Source organism: Malaclemys terrapin, chromosome 11 (genome assembly GCF_027887155.1).
Source record: "Malaclemys terrapin pileata isolate rMalTer1 chromosome 11, rMalTer1.hap1, whole genome shotgun sequence".
In the NCBI taxonomy this organism is placed as follows: Eukaryota; Metazoa; Chordata; order Testudines; family Emydidae; genus Malaclemys; species Malaclemys terrapin.
Genome location: NC_071515.1, coordinates 20,563,179 through 20,583,657, shown reverse-complemented (window position 1 = coordinate 20,583,657; position 20,479 = coordinate 20,563,179). Strand labels below are relative to the sequence as shown.

General features: G+C 39.1%; 1 protein-coding gene across 14 annotated transcripts in view; it reads left to right on the top strand.

Moving 5' to 3' along the window:
* Window positions 1-20,479, top strand: part of ABI2 (abl interactor 2) — a 98,329-nt gene that overhangs the window by 38,432 nt on the left and 39,418 nt on the right. For 7 of the 14 annotated variants that reach the window (XM_054043369.1, XM_054043377.1, XM_054043368.1 and 4 more), the window contains exons 2-4: window positions 4,513-4,680; window positions 15,337-15,513; window positions 20,348-20,365. In XM_054043369.1, the coding sequence (XP_053899344.1) occupies window positions 4,513-4,680; window positions 15,337-15,513; window positions 20,348-20,365 (363 nt within the window). The remainder of the gene's footprint in view (window positions 1-4,512; window positions 4,681-15,336; window positions 15,514-20,347; window positions 20,366-20,479) is intronic. The other 7 variants (XM_054043379.1, XM_054043371.1, XM_054043378.1 and 4 more) reach the window with 1 other exon arrangement.

Sequence of the window (20,479 nt, the reverse complement as noted above, 5' to 3'; positions counted from 1 at the left end):
TCATTGGGGGTGGATTAATTAAGTGGATGGGAGAGCTTTCTCTCATTGTCTTAGAGCGGCAACACTAGAGAGCTTACAGCGGCATAGCTGCGTCATTGTAAGCTCTCTAGTGTAGCCATAGCCTTAGGTCGGCTTTAGCTGCACCTGAGAGACGTAGAGATGCCAGTGTAACTTTTCAGTGTAGATCAGCCTTGAGTTACTCCACTTAAGTCTGGTCTACATTAGAAAATTAAGTTGGCATAACTACATCTCTCAGGGTGTGGCGATGGATTACCTACACCAATGGGAAAATCACTCCTGTCAGTGTAGACACTGCCTACGCCGAAGTGCTATCGCTGTGGCAATGCTGCTGTGGCATTTTAAAGCTAGACAAGCCCTTAGTGAGAGGGATCACACTGAACCATCTCAGCGGCACAGAGTAATTGAATTAGCAGATGATGACTTGGTTGTAATTTAGTCTGTTGCATCACTACTACATTACTCCAGAGTCACCAGCAGTTGAGCTTCAGCACTGACTTCCTCGATGGGCCATCTCGCTTGAGTTTAAAGCCCCATTTAACTCGAGCTACATATTTTTGTGTGTGGAGGGGATTGGATTAGTTGCAGAACTTGAGTTATTAGTCGAGCTAATGCTGCAGTGAAGACAAGCCCTAAGCTCCAGATTCTCAATTGGTATGAATTGGCATAGTGCTGACTTCAATGGAGCTACATCAATCTACACCAGCTGAGGAGCTGGCCCTGAACGTAAAATAGATTAATAGATTTTTCTTTTAACAACGGAGTCGTAGCACAGGCTGTGCTGTTTTTAAAATGATAAATTGCCTGTCTCTTGTTCTGAAAAAGTTTGGCTGCTAATGATTGTGAAATGGTTAAAAATCCTTGTTGCATTTGGAGATTTCTAATGTCAGCTGGCCAGAATGTTCTCTGTGTAGATTCAAATTGGCATTTTTGGTTCTGTTCATAGAATTACCAAGATGCTGCAGAATAAAACTAATAGGATTACAGACAGTTTCACTATTGCCATTCGCAAATCTTTTGAGCTGTGAAATTGTCTGGTGGTTTATCAGTTGTAATGCTTCATGCACTTGGGAAAACTGAGCTGAAGTCATTCACAGGGAAATGGAGTAGGGAAGTAGGTCGATCTCCATTACAGCCAAAAGGCTTTGGGGTGGGGAAAGGTGACAGAGCTCGCGCGCTCGCTCTCTCTCTCTCTCTCTCTCTCTCTTTTCCCCCTCTGCCCCCATTCCTGTCCTATCCTTTTCTCTTGGGGTGGGTTGGGATGGATCTTCAAGTACATCAGACTTACACTAGCCAAAGGATATGAAAAGCCCTAGAGACAGCATTCTACCCACTTCCCATCAGCTGGTCATAATGGAAGGGAAGTTGGAGAGGGGACATCTTACCATGGCATTTTTCTGCGTAGGGACCCCACCTTGTGTTCATAGTAGTTGTCAAATACATTAGTCAATTCCTGCCGTTGCTGGGTTGGCAAAAAACTGTCTGGCCAGTGTTTTCTCCTTTTGGATTATGAGCTTGGGAAATAGTCGTTGGTGTGGTTGAGCAGCAGCTGCCATCCCTTTTCCTAGGAAGCAGGCTGGGAGAAAGAAGGGAGCTATGTAGACAGCCATTGTTGAATATGTGGGCAAAGAGGACCCTGCTAAGACTGGGAGGAGGATGTATTATGTTGATTTTGGGGGATGGGTGGTGACAGATTGAAATATTGTATATATGTTGACATAGGTATTTTTCGTGAAGGCTAGCAAATTTAGTCCTCAGGCAAGTGGGTGTCAGGAAAATTTTTCAGACTCTGGAAATAATTATTCCTGGAGTAGAGAGACACGGTTTACATTCAGTGTTTCACAAAATATTTGCACTCAAGTAGATCATTGACCAATTTGGTAGCGTTATAAGAATCTGAATCATTCGGCTAGTATCTCTATAACAAAGGCACATATCAAATTTTTAAGATTAACCTGTGTGAAAAATACATAGAGTTAGCGGCAAAACTTCTTTAGATTCTAAATATAGCTTAGTATTGGGGCATGGAGACTAGGCCATTTGTAAAAGTATTGTGGAGTCCTTGTGGCACCTTAGAGACTAACAGATTTACTTGGGCATAAGCTTTCATGGGCTAGAACCCATCAGATGCATGAAGTGGAAAATACAGGAGCAGGTATAAATACATGAAAGGATGGGAGTTGCCTTCCCATTTGTGAAACTCTTTAGGGGCGGGGGGGAGAAATGAAACACACAGAAGTACAATATTCAGTGTTTTGTCTTCTGGGGCAGCAGTCAATTATTTTAGTATTATTTAATATTTATATCACTGTAGTAGTGCCCAGAGGCTCTGGTCAGAATGAATGGTCTTTTTTGCTGGATGCTGTAGAGAAACAAATGTAGACAGTGTCCTGGTTCTCAGTTATCTTATGATATTGATGCACGAACAAAGAGAAATAACTTGAAATCATAGTAGAACCGAGGTACCTGCACTGAGAGTTCTTTTTGTGGCCATGCTGAGAATAGGCATTGCCTAATAAAAGGCTGTTATCTTTTGGCATATGTTAATATGGAAGACTAGAGTTCAGAATCTAGTCTTATGACATCAGTTCAGAATCTCAGATTTGTTTCTCTTGCAACAGTTGACATTTCTCATATCTTAAACAATGCTTTTAACTGTATTCCTTGAACTAATTTAGGTGTTTGTGATGTCCTCTGCTGTTCCAGGAGAAAAGCAGAACCTGAGGGCATGAGTTCTTAGCAAGTTATTAATTCTAAATCTGTTTCAAAATATCTGTGCCTGTGTTACATTTTTAAATGGCAATCTTCTGGTTTGATATCCCTAAATATTTTTAGTGTCAAATTTTCATGTCCAGTTGTCTGAAAGTTGAACAAAGTGAGAACTGATTAAAAAAGGAGAGCGAAGAGTACAGGCAGTTCTCGACTTAACAGCATTCAAATTACGATGAACGGCACTCACGACGTTTATAAATTGACATCCTTTCGACTTTCCGATGTCAGTTTTGACTTTATGACATCAGTTTTAACTTTACGATGCTCGATCAGACATTGTTCCTATGGAAAAATCATGTTACAAAGTTTTGACTTAAGACACGATTTTGTCCGACGACTGCCTGTATTCAAACTTGTAGGAGTATTAAGGTTTTTTATAAAATGTACTACTAATTGAATAATTTTAAAGTGATTTTTCTAGTATGGTAATATTTTTGCTACCATTTTAGGAAAACAATTACAGTTCATCCATTGTGAAAACTCACTTCCATTTTAAAGCCCATTTTTAAAGCCCATTTAAGCCCATTGAGGTCTGAATAATTGGAACAATTGAATATTCTATTTGGCAGATTATTTCAGGCATTTACTGCAAGATCTAATTAAAGCACACAAAGTTGAGAGAGGAGTATTGGAATTCTGTAATGAGCATTTTGCATCTGTAAATGGATAAATAAACAATCATGAATTTAAAAATATTGTGGAAATTTTATGTTTTAAGTACTGGTGAGTGCTTTGAGATCTACTGATGAAAAGCACTTTAGAAGTAGGCATGGCAGAATTGGATTTTTATTTTGTTGCAATTTTGATGATTGTTGGTTTTTATTTAAAAATTTCCCCTGATTTTTAACAATTCTAATTTTCACAGTTGCATGAAATTAAGGGTGGGAGTTAGGGCAGCGATGGCACCCTGTGCTGCAACACTCTTCAGGCACAAAGTGCAGGGAAGGCTGCAGTCCTGGCCGGGCAGAGCAAATGCCCCTGGCCAGGACTGCCAGGTGGACAAACTCCTAGACACCAGGGAGACCATTCAGCAGCAGGTGACCTCCCCTGCAGCCATCTTCCTCCTCACAGCCCGGGTTGGGATCTCTGCTCTAACCTGCCAGGACCGTTGCTTCCCCTGCAACTTGGACTTGCAGGGATTCAGTATCATCAGGGAACCCTCTGCAGCTCCGCTGTCACAGCCCTGCTCAGTCGCTCCCATGAGGGCTTTCTGTGCTGCTGCAGGGCCAGTGACACCCAATCCCTGGAGGCGCAAGGTGCATAGAGGGGAAGGATGGGGACTGCACTTGTGAAGACTGTTGCTGATGGATATGTTCTTGTCCGTTTCAGTGAATCAGCTGAAATTGACATTTGCTGACATCTGTCAATTTAAACCGAATCCTGCCAAGCCCATGTGTAAGAGCTAACTAAGCATTAGTAGTGGTACTAGTGTATTTTTTAAAGGCTTCTTGAGACAGGATATTATATAACAGCTTCAGAAATTTTCCTTTCATTGCAAAAACAAGAAACTCTGTTTGACTAGAACTGTTACTTAATCTTTTTTGGGTAATTAAGAATTTTAGGTCAAGAAAAATAGTAATTTTAATATATAATGAGATAGACTTGATTTGGTAGAATTGTAGAAATTCCTGTCCTTTAGAGGGATGCAAGTGCAATTCATATGACAAACCTTCATGTCTGTCAGTTCCTTTTAATAAATGTTTTTTCTTTTTCTGCTTTTAGTCAGCAGATAAACAGCGAGCTTTAGAAGAAACCAAAGCCTACACAACCCAGTCCTTAGCAAGTGTAGCTTATCTGATCAACACTTTGGCCAACAATGTTCTCCAAATGCTGGATATCCAGGCATCCCAGCTTCGGCGCATGGAATCTTCAATCAACCATATTTCACAAGTGAGACAGTTTTTACTTATATCATCCAGTATGTGTTACTGAAATCATACGGGAGATAAAACAAGGGTTTGGTTTATCTGATGATGTGCTGCATGGTGTGGATAAGAAAAGACAGTTGGCATTAAAACAGTGGGGCATCCTACTGCACCTGACTCACATGTTAGATTATTATTATATTAATTTATTAATGTAGTTTATCAGATTTTTTTTGCCTTTATACTACATATACATTTTGTTTAATTTTTATTATCTTAAGAAATTTATATAGAATAGTGTATTAGATGGATCATTGAACTGTCCCAACGTGGCTGTCTGTCAGTGGTGTCTAGTCCATATTTCAGATGAAGGCAAACAATCCCATAAGGCATCTGGCAAAATGGATAATGCTGTGCCTTAGGACATATCTCTCCAGCCCCTATGAACCATATATACTTGTTCATAAGCCGAATTTTTTAGTAAAAATGGGAAGCACCAGAGAAGGGGGTCGGCTTATGAATGGGTATAGAGAGGGAGAGGTGGGACACAGCCCCTCCCCCCAACAGAGGGAGCACAGCCAGCAGAGCCAGAAGGGAAGAGGCGCGGCCAGAGTCTCTCCGCTTCTGGCCACGCTGCTCTCCCCGCAGCCTCCGAAGCAGCTGCAGCTCCGGGGCTGGCAGGCTGCAGCCATGCCGCTCGACCCCGCCCCCAAGAGCAGGCTGTGGCCACGCCGCCCGGCCCGCCGGAGCACACTGTGGCTGCGCCGCCCAGCCCAGCCCGCTGGAACATGCTGCAGCCGCGCCTCCCAGCCTGGTCCACCACTCGAGGTAAACAAACTATCTCGGCGCACCAGAGGCTTATCCTGATGGCCCGGGAGCCAAAGTTTGCTGACCCCTGAATTATAGGGTTGTTTTATGAATGGGTCATAAAATTTTTCCATTTTTACTTATCCATCTTGGGTGGGTCGGCTTATAAATGAACCGGCTTCTGATAGAGTATATATGGTAATTTACAGATACCCTGAAGCATGAGGTTTGATAGTCCCTATAATTTATATTTAGCTAGTGTAAATACAGATGCTATGTTTTCTGTTCTGTTTTGAATCTTGCTGTTTGTAACAGCAGTTTCTACCTGTTAATGAATAAAGTAGCATTTCCTGTTGTCCATTTTGAACTTATTGTGTTTTAATTTAGTTTTCTCTTCACATTGATTATGGGACATGGTAAATTCAAATAATTAATTTATATAATTAAGCTATAAAGTAAAATGTAAAACCAGGTATTTGAAAAAAAATCTATTTACTTATTTACCAAATGAAGTACAGGAGTTGATGTTGAAAAGCACTCAGAGTAGAGTATTTTCCTGTGAAACATGCACAGCTCTAGGTTCTTGATAGTATCATGTCTTTCAGGTTTCCCTTTGCCCCCTGCAAGTCTACATGTGTTTGGCATTTTAGTGTTCTTTACAAAAGCAATTCAGGTCAACACTTAATGTTGCAAGTTGACAGAAAGATCATATAACTTTCTGTGGGGGAGAGGAATCTTAAGACCTGCCTGCTTTTCCAGAAGTGTTGCCAAAGTAAGATGTTGCTTGATCACGACATCAGTTATGTATTTCATTTTAATATTTGCATATAATGAAAATGACATGAAATAAACTGTTTCTTCTGGTTACTAAACATGTGAAAGTAAAGTTGGACTCATAAGTGACATAGGCCTTGTGGTTAAGCAGGACTTGAGAAAGCCACTAGATCATGAAGCTTTTTGAGTATCATAAACTTCTACAGGCTCTCAACTTTTATTTTAAAAAATCTTGTGTTTAGCCCTTGTGCTTATGAAGATTATCTCACAAACATGCATCACTTTCCCCCTCTGTCCAACAAAGTCTTAAATCTGCAAGTAGCTTGCCACTGCTTGTAGCTTTGTTGGCAGCTGAGTAAATCCTACTGCTATTCAGAACCAACGGGCTACAGTGTAACTGACAAAAATGCTTCTTCCTTCCAGCCACCAGAATGGGTTGAGTCCATGCTACAGATTTACCAGAGACCTACTGGCTTGTGATTGATAGAAAAGGATGTGAAACCCATTGAGCAGGATGTTGGGACAGCACCCTGGCAGGAATTCCAGCATCCTTGCTTTCCCAGTAGCTGGGGGAGGAGGTGGTTGGCTTCTCACCTAGGCATTTCTGCTGGACAATGGTGGGCACTATATTTTGTATCAATTTTTGATTAATAGGTATAGTTCTCGGGCTATTAGGAGTTTGGTAAAATTTCCAGTCCTGGATGTGATGGGATTGGGTGAAGGAGAGGTTGATGCAAATTAAAATAGGCTAGTGTGGTATTTAGAAAGATTATTTGACAGGGGGAAGAGTGGGAGAAGAAAGGAAACAAAGTAGAGATAAAGAGATAGATAGGAGAGAAGAGGGGCTGGATGGAGAGAAGTTAAAATGGAAGCTGACACTGAAGACAGCACAGGAGAAAATGTGCCATCATCTATTATAGGAAAGGAAAGAGAGGAGTGAAGCCAGGAAGGGAAAGAAAGTAACAAAGATGAGACATAGTAGGTTCCACTTTCTTAAATGTACTTAACAGAAAGCAGTTAGATGTGTTGTCATTAAAGAGTGCGCAGAATACAGTGCTTTACATTGCAAGGGGTATGGCAGCCAGGTATTTTTCACCCCATGTAGCAGGTTTAGTCTTCGGTCTAGTAGGTGACAAATCTTGCAAGCCCTGTGGTTAAAAGAGAGGCTAAAAGCTGGAAAGTCTGGGTTCCATTTCTTCTTTCGCAGGCTTCCTGTGATCTTGACCCAGTCACTTAATTTGTCATAGTTTCCAAATCCGTAAAAATAAATATATTATTTAATATTTGTGAAGAGCTTTGAGATCCTTATACAGCAGGCATTATAGAAGTGGAAAGTATTATTTTGTCCAGGCTGATCAGTTTTGTATGCTGCATATGTGAAAAGTTTGTTATATTTTTGTCCTGCAGTTTATGCAAAGCAGCTTTTTTTAGGAATGCCATCACATTTCCAATTGTCTGTTTCTTTCTGAGAATATATGACATTTATACTAATTGAAATGTGAGTTTATTTTGTTGCCACTAGTACAAATGCAAAATGCTTCATTATTACAAAGAAGTGCAAAATTACCAGTGCCTAACGGAAGGCTAAAGGCTAACGGAAATATATCTGCCAACATTTTCAGTGCTGCATTTGTATAACAAAACGTAGCTAAATATGTTTTTTCAGAGTTTTTGGCGTCTTTTTAAATATGTGCTCCTTTTGTTGAGACTGTAGCATTTCATGTGAAGGACATTTTCAGTGCTTTCATGAGAAACAGTGATACCATAAGAGTGAAGGTTTAACTGGGGACATTGGCAGCTGTGCTGGGCTGCTGTCAGTCTGCAAGGATATCAGTAGTTCCATCTCTTAAAACAAAAAGAACAGCCCCCTCAACCCCCAACTATTAATGACACAGTCATTTCTCATTTGTCTGCCATGTGGGTAATCATTTGCAGTGCAGGACGATTTTAAATTAATTTATACAAAGTTCTCTGGAAAGGCACACTTAATATATGCAGTGCTTGAATTTCAGTGTTCAAAGACCAATTAATCCCATTCTATGATTGGTACAATATTGTCTTTCAAATATAGTTCAACTTCCATATGTTTTTAAAAATCAAATTTGGTTTCATTTCATAAACGGTATCTGTATGAAATAATAGAGATAATTCTTGTCCAGAAGCTTTGATTATAGCTCCTATTGCAGGATGAACTTCTTGGAAGTCTTAAAAAATAAAATATATATAAATTCTCAATTGCAGAAGATTTCTACAGTGTTTATTACTTTTCACGTCCAGTGTAAAGATGCCAGTCGTACTGTTTCTAGTGCTAGTTGGAATACTTCATGTGTACAAGAAAGTCAAAGGATTTTAATTCAGGCTGATCTACTTCATCCACTCTGCTTCAGAATGGGCACAGGTCCACCTCTTCCTTCAATTCATACATGGCTATGCTTCAGAGTAGTATTTTGATCACTTCAGACGATCCTTAGGCTTGGAAAACAGTCTGTAGTACAAAATCTGAGATAAGGATGAGCTAATCTGCCTTTAATTCTAAACAAGGAAGAACTGAATCTTGACTGTCCTGTCAGCCGGAATTTATTAGACAAGTGCTTTCCAAATAAATATTTTGCAGAATAAGCCCACCTGGCATTTTAAGTAGGAACACTTTTCAAAATTGCTTGTTTGTTAAAGTGCAGTTCTCTTCTGAAAAGACACTTAATTTTAAAAAGTGGTATTCTGGAGATCCATGCTCATTTTGTTCAACTAATTTAAATGCCAAATTTGATCAGTTAACTTATTTTTTTTTTCTAAATGCCAATCCTGCAAACTTAATCTGAGCACTGAGATTAAAGTTGACAAAGTCATTTGAGTATTTCAGGTTATAGGTCCCTAATCAGGAAAGCATCCCTTTCTCATAATTAGGTCATGGTTTTTACTTGTATAGTGTTTACTAGTAGGCAGAAAGCTTAAACCCTAAACACATTTGTTATATAAAATCAATTCATAATTATAAATATATCTAAATACCACATTTATTTTAGTTGTTCAAGTTCACAAACAGAATACTGATGGCTTCTGAGTTCTTGAAACTAATATTGGAGCCTGAAAACTTGCCAAAGTGGTTTAAGGGGTGATTTTGTAAGGTTTTGTAACAAATAATTTTGTGTACAAGGCCAGTTTTTAAATTTCCATCTGTCAACTGTAATGTCATAAATCAAGATACTCCTGTTGTGTTGTCATAAAGAGCTCAAGAAGTAGCAGTAGTTGGGACGGGCACAGCACTAACCGAGCACCTCACACAAAGTAAATGTTCCTTTCATTGTTTTCTACTGCAGAGCCGGAGATTAATCCAGGTGGCTGGGGTAGAGTGAAAATACTGCTTCATTCTTGATCTCTGCCCTTGTCCTTCTCATTTATATCCCTCTTCCTCCAACACCACACCCAATGGGTGGCTTGTGATGTGTACAGAGCTGCAGGGCCCCCCCAGCAACCCACAGTCTTGAGCTTCTATTCACTGCTCCCATGGCACCGAGCTAAGCTGCAAGAGCATGTGTGAGCCAGCCCAATGTAGCCTCCATTGGAACCCCGCACCCCACGTGGCATTGGAACCACTGTCAGGTAGTTGTCTCTTATCACAAGCTATGGGAACAAACAGACAGCTCCAAAAGTGCCAGCACAATTGCATAACTTTCCAGAACTGGAACCATGTATTACCAATGTATGGAATGGGATGAATTTCAGCATCTTAACAATGCCATCACAACTGCTGTTAAACTGATATTAGTTAAAATATAAATCTTGAGTCTAGGCAACTATCTTCTAAAAAATCAGTTGGTCAAGTTTGTGAACTTGCCAAACGTAAACAGGGACTCCTATGTTAAAGCAACAAGCCAGTTTTAAAGGGACAAGAGTTTGGAGTTCGAACTGGTGCGGACCAGGGGAATCCGAGTGTTTAATTAAAACAAAGCATCGCGAAGGCCCGCGGTGGGTGTTGATGCGACGTGATTTCTGCCCAGTGCTCTGAATGTTTAACTCCTGGCGAATAAGTATTTTTAAAATATTTAAGATCCATTCCTTTCCAAAAACATTTGTCAGTGTTGTTGAACTTAGTGATTTCTGTCTCCAATCAAGTTTTTAAAAGTGAATTTTAAAAGTCTAACTAGCCACATACTCTGAGAATAGTTGCAAGTCCTAGTTAGAATTGTATGGATTCTTATGTTTTTTCAGAAATCCAATTTGGAAGCATTCAGGACTCCTTTTGCAATTTCACTTCTGAAATTTGTCAACAAATAGTCAATCTTTTAGAAGGCCAATTTAATAATCTGAGAGACTCCTCTTACAGGATTTTGAAGATATTTCTAATGTAAGAGGTGGCAGTAAATTGGTGACTGCTCAAAAATTATCTAATGCACTCATTATTAGTGTAACCCCTTTCCAGAACTGACTGGTACAATATTTTGCCAAATTACATATTGAATATTGGCATTTCAAACTTGCCTAGAGAGTTACGGATGGAAGAATAGGTTGGAACATATACTTAAACTGCCTCAAATGTGTTCTTTAGCAAATGCTGTTTTCTGAAGCTACTCTAATTTTCTCGGAGTCATCTTTAATTGCTTATCAAAAGATTAATAGTAACTGTTCCTAAATTCTGCCCAGATATTTACCATCTGACAATTGAAAGCAGTGGCCCAAAGTTAATAGAGCTTTGGAGAAGTTCACAAAACAATGTTGACAGTAGCCTGAAATTGCTGATTAGGGACAAATTCTAAGTTGTCATTGGAAAAGTTATGATTTGCTGAATACGATTATCCTATTTGTATGCATGTATCATTTTTGTAGCTGAAGTTATGAATTTGAGTGTGTCTGTATTTCAGATGTAGTTACACATGGATGACACCCATTAGGCAAGATGCGTTCAGTCTAGATAGTGGGTGGGGAAGGGCCTATCCAGGGCAGTGAGTCATTAGGGGAAACTATAGGTCTTAGGAGAAGCTTATCCATCACCTGGTGAGCCCTCCTGAGGGGCTGGTCAGAGAGCCTGCCTGTAACTGCAACTGGGTGTGTCCCTACCTGTGTGAATGCTGGTGGAAGTGTAAGACTGGGAGTGGGTCTGCAGCTTGACACAGCAGCACAATGTGAGGGGAAGCCCAGGCTGGTAGGTCAGAGGGCTCAGTGGTACCTCAGTTTCAGGTGGCACCCTGGGGGGAGCCTGTTACGCCCATGCATTTTAAAATGAAGATAATAGAATCTTTTTTACTCCAGAGGTTTTCTGAGGAAAATGTTTTCATGATAAGATCAGCTTGATAGAAGTTATAAACTATTGAATAAACACACAAGTCAGTACTTGTTACTTCAGGGATTTATGACAGTGGTGATGGTAGTCACCTGTGTATTGAGGATCATAGAATTTCTGTTTCCTTGGTTGCAGATTAATCTGAGTTGTCAGTGTCTCATATAATCAACTGCCTCAGTGTTCTTGCAAGATAGTTGGTTTAGAGAATAAGATATTACATCTGCAATAGTCTCCCAACCAAGCACATTAGTTTCTTGAAAAACCTCTGTCTGCAAAATCTTTGCAGGTAGAATTCTTTGTATATTTACCAAAGTGAGTGCCACGGTCAGATCCTCAGTTGTTCAGTAGTTATATTTAAGAGATAAAGATGCAGTCTTGGGTTGTCATCCAAGCCCATTTCCATTGGATCATTTTCTGTTTTAATAAGTTTGAGTATTTCATTATTTGATAACTATAGCAGTGCCTCAGCTAATAGAGTATTCCTCAAGGAAGACTGATGTGTTTATACTCTTAATAAGATACTATTTAATTCATGGAAACAAGTTTCTGCAGTGGCAAGACGGCATCTCTTACAAAAGTTAATAGTCTCTGGCCAAGATTATGGTTGAGCAAGGTAAGAACAAGTAATTTAAAATCTTTCTTCCATCAGAAAAAAGGATAGTGCTTACATTTTAATCGCCCTTAATACAGAGAAGTCTAGCGCAAAGTTCTGGAATGTTTCATTTTTAAATTTATACTTGATCAGCCATCTTATTGGTAATCAATGAACTACAAACTTTCCATTCAATTTTAGGGCCCTGCACAGTCCTGATATTCGGGGCAGAATCTTCAGTTTTTTCTGACGTAGAGCAGGAGGAGAAGAGTGACTTTAGCGACTTTCTGTATTGGAATATTTACATAGCTAATTTTTGAACAAAGGAGTTGAAGCCTCTATTCTATACCTGGCAAAATGTAGTTACATGTCATGGAAAATGTTATGTATCATGGGTTAACAGTGTCCAAATTACATGATAGCATTTCAAACAAGGCCTTAGTGTTAGTATTATCGTAGTGCTTAGGCTCCCTAGTTATGGACTAGGATTCCTTTCTGCTAGGTTGCTATGCAAACAGAAGAAAATACTGAGGACTGAAATGAAACATAGTTCACTGTTAGATCAGTGTTTGTGTATCAGTTAAGCTTCATAAGATGCTCTGGTATTTTTTTCTTTACTCCTAAAATGGAGGAAGAAAGAATACTGTGCAATTTAACTTTGTGTAAGAATTAACTCCTTTTAAAACTTCTAGTTGATATAGAAGGGATACGGTTGTTGGATCAAATGGATTGGAAAAGGATTTGAAGGAAAGCATCCCTTCAGGGTGCTGAGTAGGGAAGTTTGGGGCCTCCTACATCTGGAACCGCAGGGAGCTGACCCCACTCCTTCTTGCACTGTACAATTTGTTGCTGGGTACTCTCCGATATTTTAAGTGAATAAAACAGAAGCCTAATTAAACCACATCCATTACGTCCTGACTTTCTTCTGGCATGGACAGACAAATGATTTTCTGTTTGTAGGTTCAGTATTTTCCCTCCCATGGAGTAGAATTATAGCTCTGAAGAAAGTCTTGCTAAAATTGATTGAAAACTTGTGCATCTTCTCTGAAAAGTCATTGTATTAATGGCATTTTTGGGTTCCATGCCTACTGTTGCCAGTGATGATTTTCTTTATCACATATGTTCAGTTTACCAGGAAAAAGATATTCTAATCGCCATGCCTTCAAGCCCAGCTTAGATTCTGAGTCAAACTGAGTTCTTTCATCTCGCCAAATCATCAGTAATAAAGGTTATTACATATTGGCAGTCCATTGTCTTTAGCTAATGCCTCTGTTGGGACACCCAATTTTCTTGAAAGAGTTTGCATAAGTGTAATTGACTGGAAAGTAATAAAAATGGTTCTGATGCACAAGATGAAATGGAATCCCGTTTGCTCTTACTTTTGTTGACTGCAGTGTAAACAGGAGTGTAAAGCACTAAAGTTATTTTCGTTGCTATGAGAATGTGTACATGCAAAGAACAGATCTCTTGCTACACATAGGACTTTGTATAAAGAGGACTTCTCTCCCTCTTGACTGCGTAAAGTCAGTCTGTTACCATTCACAAACACTAAATTCATGTTTAAAATGGTAACAAAAAGGAGAAACTAGAAATCGCAATGAGGGTGATTTTGATAGGATTATATAAGCCCACATAGCTGAAACTTTCTTCACAGTATAAATTTCCTCATGTGAAATGACCAAATTTGAGGTCAGCAATGGGTTTGACCAAAATGTTGGTTTCAAGTGCTTTGTTGTCTTGTTGTGACTTTGAAACGGTGGTCCATAGAACTGTTTCTTTCGCAATAAGAAAGTAAGTCTGCCTTCAAGTTACATTGCTCTTTCCTTGTTGTGTCCCAAGCCAAGACCCTTAGGATTTCCAGAGGATTTTTTGACCAGTTAAATAAAAATCCATCAGATACCTCTGTTTACCCTGCACAATTGCTCTGTTTTGTGCAAGTTCTTTTGGTGTAATTTCAAATGTGACCAATTTTACTGAAACTGGATCCAACAGCAAGCTAAGGAAAACCATATCAAGTGACCTAGAGAGATTAGCAATTAAAGCTGCAGGAAATTGGGGGAGGTTTGGTATTAAACATAACTCTGTGTCAAAGGAGAAGAACAATATTATCCGTTTTGATACCACTGCCACTATGAATGAATAAATTATCATAATGAGAAACTACTCCACAGTCTGACAAAACAAATTAATTATGTCCGAGGTTTGTATTACAAGACACACACACACACAAACTGGGGGAAACAAACTGGGAAAAGACCTTTGGGGCCTCATCAGAGTGAAAGACGTTTGGGAGGGTGAATATTAAATTATAGGAGTACTTGTAGCACCTTAGAGACTAACAAATTTATTTGAGCATAAGCTTTCGTGGGCCTACTTCATCGGATGCATGTAGTGGAAAATACAGTAGGAAGATATATATACACACAGAGAACATGGAACAGTTGGTGTTACTATACACACTATAAGGAGAGTGATCAGTTAAGGTGAGCTTTTATCAGCAGGAGAGAAAAAAAAACTGTTTGTAGTGGTAATGAAAATGGCCCATTTCCAGCAATTGACAAGGAGATATGAGGAACTGTGTGTGTGTGTGTGTGTGGGGTGGGGGTGGGGTGGGGGAAATAAGCATCGAGAAATAGTTTTACTTTGTGTAATGGCCCATTTTTTCTCTCCTGCTGATTGTTTCATGTTCTCTATGTGTGTGTATGTATATGTATATGTATGTGTGTGTGTGTGTATATATATATATATTTCTTCCTACTGTATTTTCCACTACATGCATCCGATGAAGTAGGCCCACGAAAGCTTATGCTCAAATAAATTTGTTAGTCTCTAAGGTGCCACAAGTACTCCTGTTCTTTTTGTGGATACAGACTAACACGGCTGCTACTCTGAAACCTATTAAATTATAGATACTCATTTAACATTTAAAATTGCTGTCAAAGTACAGAACTTGTTAAATTAGTGAAACTGAATTAATAATAATTACTAATAGAGCGGAAACATTAGGAGGGATTTTGATTAATTGTAAAGAGTTCAAGTGAAATCAGAAGGTGGTAAGTTCTAACAGTGATTGAACAAAAGGAGTGTAAGCAGCGCTTACTCAGCAAATATTTATACTGATGTATCTGTATATAACTTCAATTCATAAAATCAGGGAGCCAAATCAATTTTTTAATACCAAATGTACACTTAATATTCAACACTATTGGTAAACGCATTATGTTTTGCAGACGGTGGACATCCATAAAGAGAAAGTTGCTAGAAGAGAAATTGGCATTTTGACTACGAACAAAAACACCTCAAGAACCCACAAAATCATTGCACCAGCCAACCTGGAGCGACCAGTTCGCTACATTAGAAAACCTATTGATTACACAATTCTAGATGATATTGGACATGGAGTGAAGGTAGGTGATGTTATAAAACACTCTTAAATTACTGTATGGTTTCAAAATGTAAAGACCTGGAATAGTGACTTATTCCTGTCTTCCTCGTTGCAGCATGGGTTTTCTCAATTTGTTTAGTCCAGAGGAATCCCCTGGTCCTGTTTAACCTTGCAGACCATTTTACCCCTGATTCTGGGTATGCGTATGACCATGGAACTCCTCTGGGGCAGGGATAAACCTGCCTACTTGATAGAGGCTAATGCCATTGCCCTTGTTTGAATCCGTTGTCAGGAGGTACCTGAATAATGAGAGGCTATTAACCCTCTGTCCCTTCCCTGCCTGAGTTACTGCCACAAAATGCATTTGTTGACCCAGGTGTAATACCAATAGTGCTACTCTGTGGCTCACTAGCAGGAGGTATTTGTGTAAAAGGTGGCATTTAGTGTGCTTTAGTTTTAGTGGTTGTTGAAGGGAATTGTAACATGAATGATGTCTAATGGGTTTTCTGAACCTGAAGACTGCCACAAAAACTTGGGCCATCCAGTTATGCCTTTTTAGGAATTTTTTTAAACACAGATTTGGGATGAACAGTACAATTTTTAGGGCCTGAGTTTACATTTAGTTACTAGAACTGCACAAGCTAATTAGGCACTAACTGCAAATTTGGCTAGATCCAGAACTGCCTGCTTTTTTGCAGATACCTGGTTGGTGTACACAGTAATGCCATATGCAAATTGGACATGCATTTTAAAAAATCACATCTAATGTAAATAAAATCTTAGCAGATGTGACTTTATCATTTTTGTGCTATTAGGAAACCATTTGAATTTAAAAGAGGATTGTCAACATTACTTTCTGAAAGAAGAAATGTAAATAACATGAAGCAGTATCATTTCCAAAACACATACATTAACAAATCCACAAAACTTTCAAAGTAGTGGTGCAATAACATTGCTTTGATTGCAAAATTTCTTGTGCTTGACATGAATTTCATTATTTCACACTGTCTGAATTACATTTTATAAAGTTAAGTGACTAATGCAAGTAGACAAATCAGCTTTGAATTTAAAATTGAAATTCAAAGCGTTCTTCTTTAAAGATATTTTCAACAAAGCAATATTTTATTCAAAAGCTTTTGAACATTGTTTTTATGACAAAGTCATATCTTATTCTTCATTGGAAATGTTTGCTACTCAATTTGTGTACATAATCCGGTAAAAAAAAAAGTGATGTTTTTCAGCACATGTTTGCAGAAATATTTCATATCTTGAAAGCTCTTTAAGAAATCAGCTGCCTCATATTAGAATCTGCTGTCTGCTTCTATAAAAGAATTTGTGCATATCAGCAGAATTCCTTATGGTGAATCAATGAATATATTAACATGTGGAGCATAAAAGTGCTTTTTTATGATAACTTTGATTTAATGAGATTCTTCCAGGACAGATTAAGGAAAAATTATTTATCTCTGCTACAGCACAATTTAATTTAGACTCAGCTGTACACCCATTGTAATTAGAAATCCCGTTAACTTCAGTGCAACAAGATCAAGCCCAAAGTGATATGATAAACTATGTTCTTGCGACAGAATCTGACATCAGAGCTGCCCAAATGAATGGATTATCACATTTTCAGACCCTGTGACCAGGTCCCGTGACAGTTGCTTAAAAGCAAAGTTTGCTCCAAAGAACCTCTAAATTGTGCTGCATTTTTATTTAGAACATGAAACTCTGTAAACATTGTGTAGTCTGTCAAATGATCGTCAGTGTGCACTGCTACTTGAAATAATAGTTTCTCTTTTGTCTATGAGGTCCACAGATCTGTTAACTAATGGGCTCTCATCCTTTATGCAACTCTATAGACAGAACTAGTTGCCTCACACTGAAGAGTTCACTATTTTTTGTGGCTGTGTGGTTTGTTTGTTCTGCCTCCATAGCTGCAAGGAGGTTTATTGGCCTCTCTGCTACAGAGCAAAAACATTATTTAAAGGAAAGATTTTGGCTATAAACTTACCTCTATAGTTGTGTTTCGTGCTGTAATGCAAGCTAACTAGCTCATCCCCATACTCCCCTTTTCTCCTTCTCATAAAAGGGCTCCTATGGGAACTCGGGAGATGTTGAGCATGACTCCCTCCACGGGTTTCCCCAGCCACCTGATACCAGTTTGTGCAGGAGGTGCCTCAATCTGTGTTCCTAGCCCCTACCCATTGGACATCCCCTCCAGCTCTGTCCCAGGGTATTCGCTTCCTCTCCAGGGGCAGAATTTTAGTCCTCTAGGAAGTTTTCAGTCACCAGCAGCCTCAGTTGAGGACAAGGGTTGGAAGAGTGTTGAATCCTGGGATTTAGCATAATTGACCTGACTCTGGTATAGCAATTTTTCTTCAAAGGTGGTCCCCCCACTCGCCCCCGTGCAGACTATCTAAGCCTCACTCTCATGAGCTGCAGAAAAGGTGTTCAGTGTCTGATCAAGTGCTTTACAGTTTCAACTTCAAAATGTCCAGTGGCTGCACAATCCAGCATACAGACAGGATGAGGATATCTTTATGCTGGGATGTTAAGTGATTTCTTATAGCTACATCTTTAGTTCATCTTCCTAAGATTTATTGGGCACTGCCATGGGACCTAAAGTTGGTCCTTAACATCTTGACTCTTTATCTTATTGAGCCCAACAGGAAGGCATCCATATATTTCCTCTCCATCAAAGTGGCAATCCTGATAGCCATTACTCCCCCAGAAGGTGGCAGAGCTTAGAGCCTTATCTATTGAGGGATAATACTACATATTCCACAATGATATGGAGTATGACGAGTGGCGAGTATGATTTTTTTGGGGGGCTCTGTGAAAAATTCTCTCCCAAGAAAGAAGTTGTGGCATATATTGGATTTTGGTAGAGCCTTTGAGATCTACCTCTGTCACACACAGTGCTCCATTGATTCTCTACTGTCTGATATATAAAGAAAAGAGAGTATCAAAATCCACTGTTTCAAAATGGCTGAGATGGTGAATCCATGAAGCCTAAAAGTCAGTGTCTCTTTCCAAGCAAGTGAGGTCAAAGTCCACTCACTGAGAGTGGCAGCAGCTGACCCAGCTAAGAAACTACATGTGCTATGAGATCTGCAGCACAGCCACCGGGTTATCCATTCATCCCTTTTCAAAAATGTATAAGCTGGACATTCAGGCATCAGTGGATGGTACCTTCAGTTAGAGAATGTTTCATGCTGTGGTCTGAGTAGTGGAGAAGGAATTTAAAATCCTATATGTAGTTAGTTCTGTTTGAACCCTCCCTGAAGCCACGCTATGAAAATCCCATTGGTTAATGAAGCAATGGGCCTTGTAGATGAAAGAGAAGAGGGAAATTTTATTCTAATTTGCTAAAAATTTCCTTCCTCTGAATTACATGATCCTCAGATCTGACCCCAGTAGGATAAAAAATCCTGTTCAGTTCATTCAAATTAGCTCAAAATTATGCTCTACAGTAGGAACTCACAGTATATTTCTGTAGTGCATATAATCTCATTAAGTTTCAGACCACAGGGGATATTAACCTTTGCCATGGAAACTGTCTCAACTGGTGAGCTCTTCAGAGTAGCTTGCCATGCTCTTCCGTGGCAGTGACTGACAAGTCTGGTTCTGGTTATGTAGCTTCATGAAGCTGAGAGCCTATTGATCATTAGATCTGTGGGCCTTGTAATTTAGAGGAAATTTTCAGTAAATCAGAAAAATGTATTATACCTATATAATATAGTGGGGTTTATTTGGGAACTAAACAATGGATGACCCAAAATATGGTATGTCTAGATGAGTAACAGTTGGGATTCCGAGCTGTTCAGTGTTCCCAGTATCACATAGGGTATAAGAAAATGCAGCATTCTTAAAAATTACTTAGAACTAAAAAAAAAAAACAAATAAATAGTCAAACCAATGGACTGGTATTTCTGAACACATTTAGGGCTTGTGAAACTATCTGGCATTGTGGCAGCAGGACATAAATAAAACTTAACTTTAAAAGCTAGTGCCTAAACTCCCAATTTTACTCAGCCTTTGGAGTGCAAAAAAATTGAGATTCAGGGTTCTCCTTGCTAGGAGATCTTTCATCACTTCAGGTCGAGTGCTAGCTGACATGACAGGGCTGGCTGACAGGACACTTTTAGATTAGGTTAATACTCCAGAATGAATGTGCTTCTGCTTCAGCAAATTGGAATTATAATAATACGCCTCTACCCCGATATAACGCGACCTGATATAACATGAATTCGGATATAATGTGATAAAGCAGTGCTCCGGGGGGGCGGAGCTGCGCACTCCAGCGGATCAAAGCAAGTTCAATATAATGCGGTTTCACCTATAACGCGGTAAGATTTTTTGGCTCCTGAGGACAGCGTTATATCGGGGTAGAGGTGTACATGTAAAACAAAGTTTACTCTCATCCAAATTCTCATAATCAATGAGGATGCTTTTTGCCACCTAGTATAAATTCACTTGTAAAGTTAATCCACTTAGAACCCAACACTGTCACTGTGGGGAAAATGTTGACCCTTGGAATATTAGCATTGGGAAAACTTGAGTGACTGCGCTGTCTCATGAGTAGTTGGTTATTTAGTTACCTACTTAAATTTAAGACCTATCTGGAGGCTGTTTGATTAATCAGTGTGTCTATTAAAAGTTTCATCTTGAAAATCTTTTGTTCATGGCACATTCTGCTTTAACCACTCTTTCTATGATCTATTGATACATTATTTTGTTGATGCTGAATGCTTAACTTTTTCTTTATTTCCTTTCTCTTCATATCCTGAAGTTCCAACTAACCTTTCAATGCTTTTTTCCCTTACCTCTTTTATTTGCTCCATGTATGCATTAAGTGGTTGCTTAGATTTAAGGTAAGAAACCCCAGGGCTGGATTTCCATTCTTATTCTTTAGAGACTATTACACATGGGGAGAGATTTGAAATTAGCATGTCACTAATAATAATTTTTTAAAAGAATAAACCATT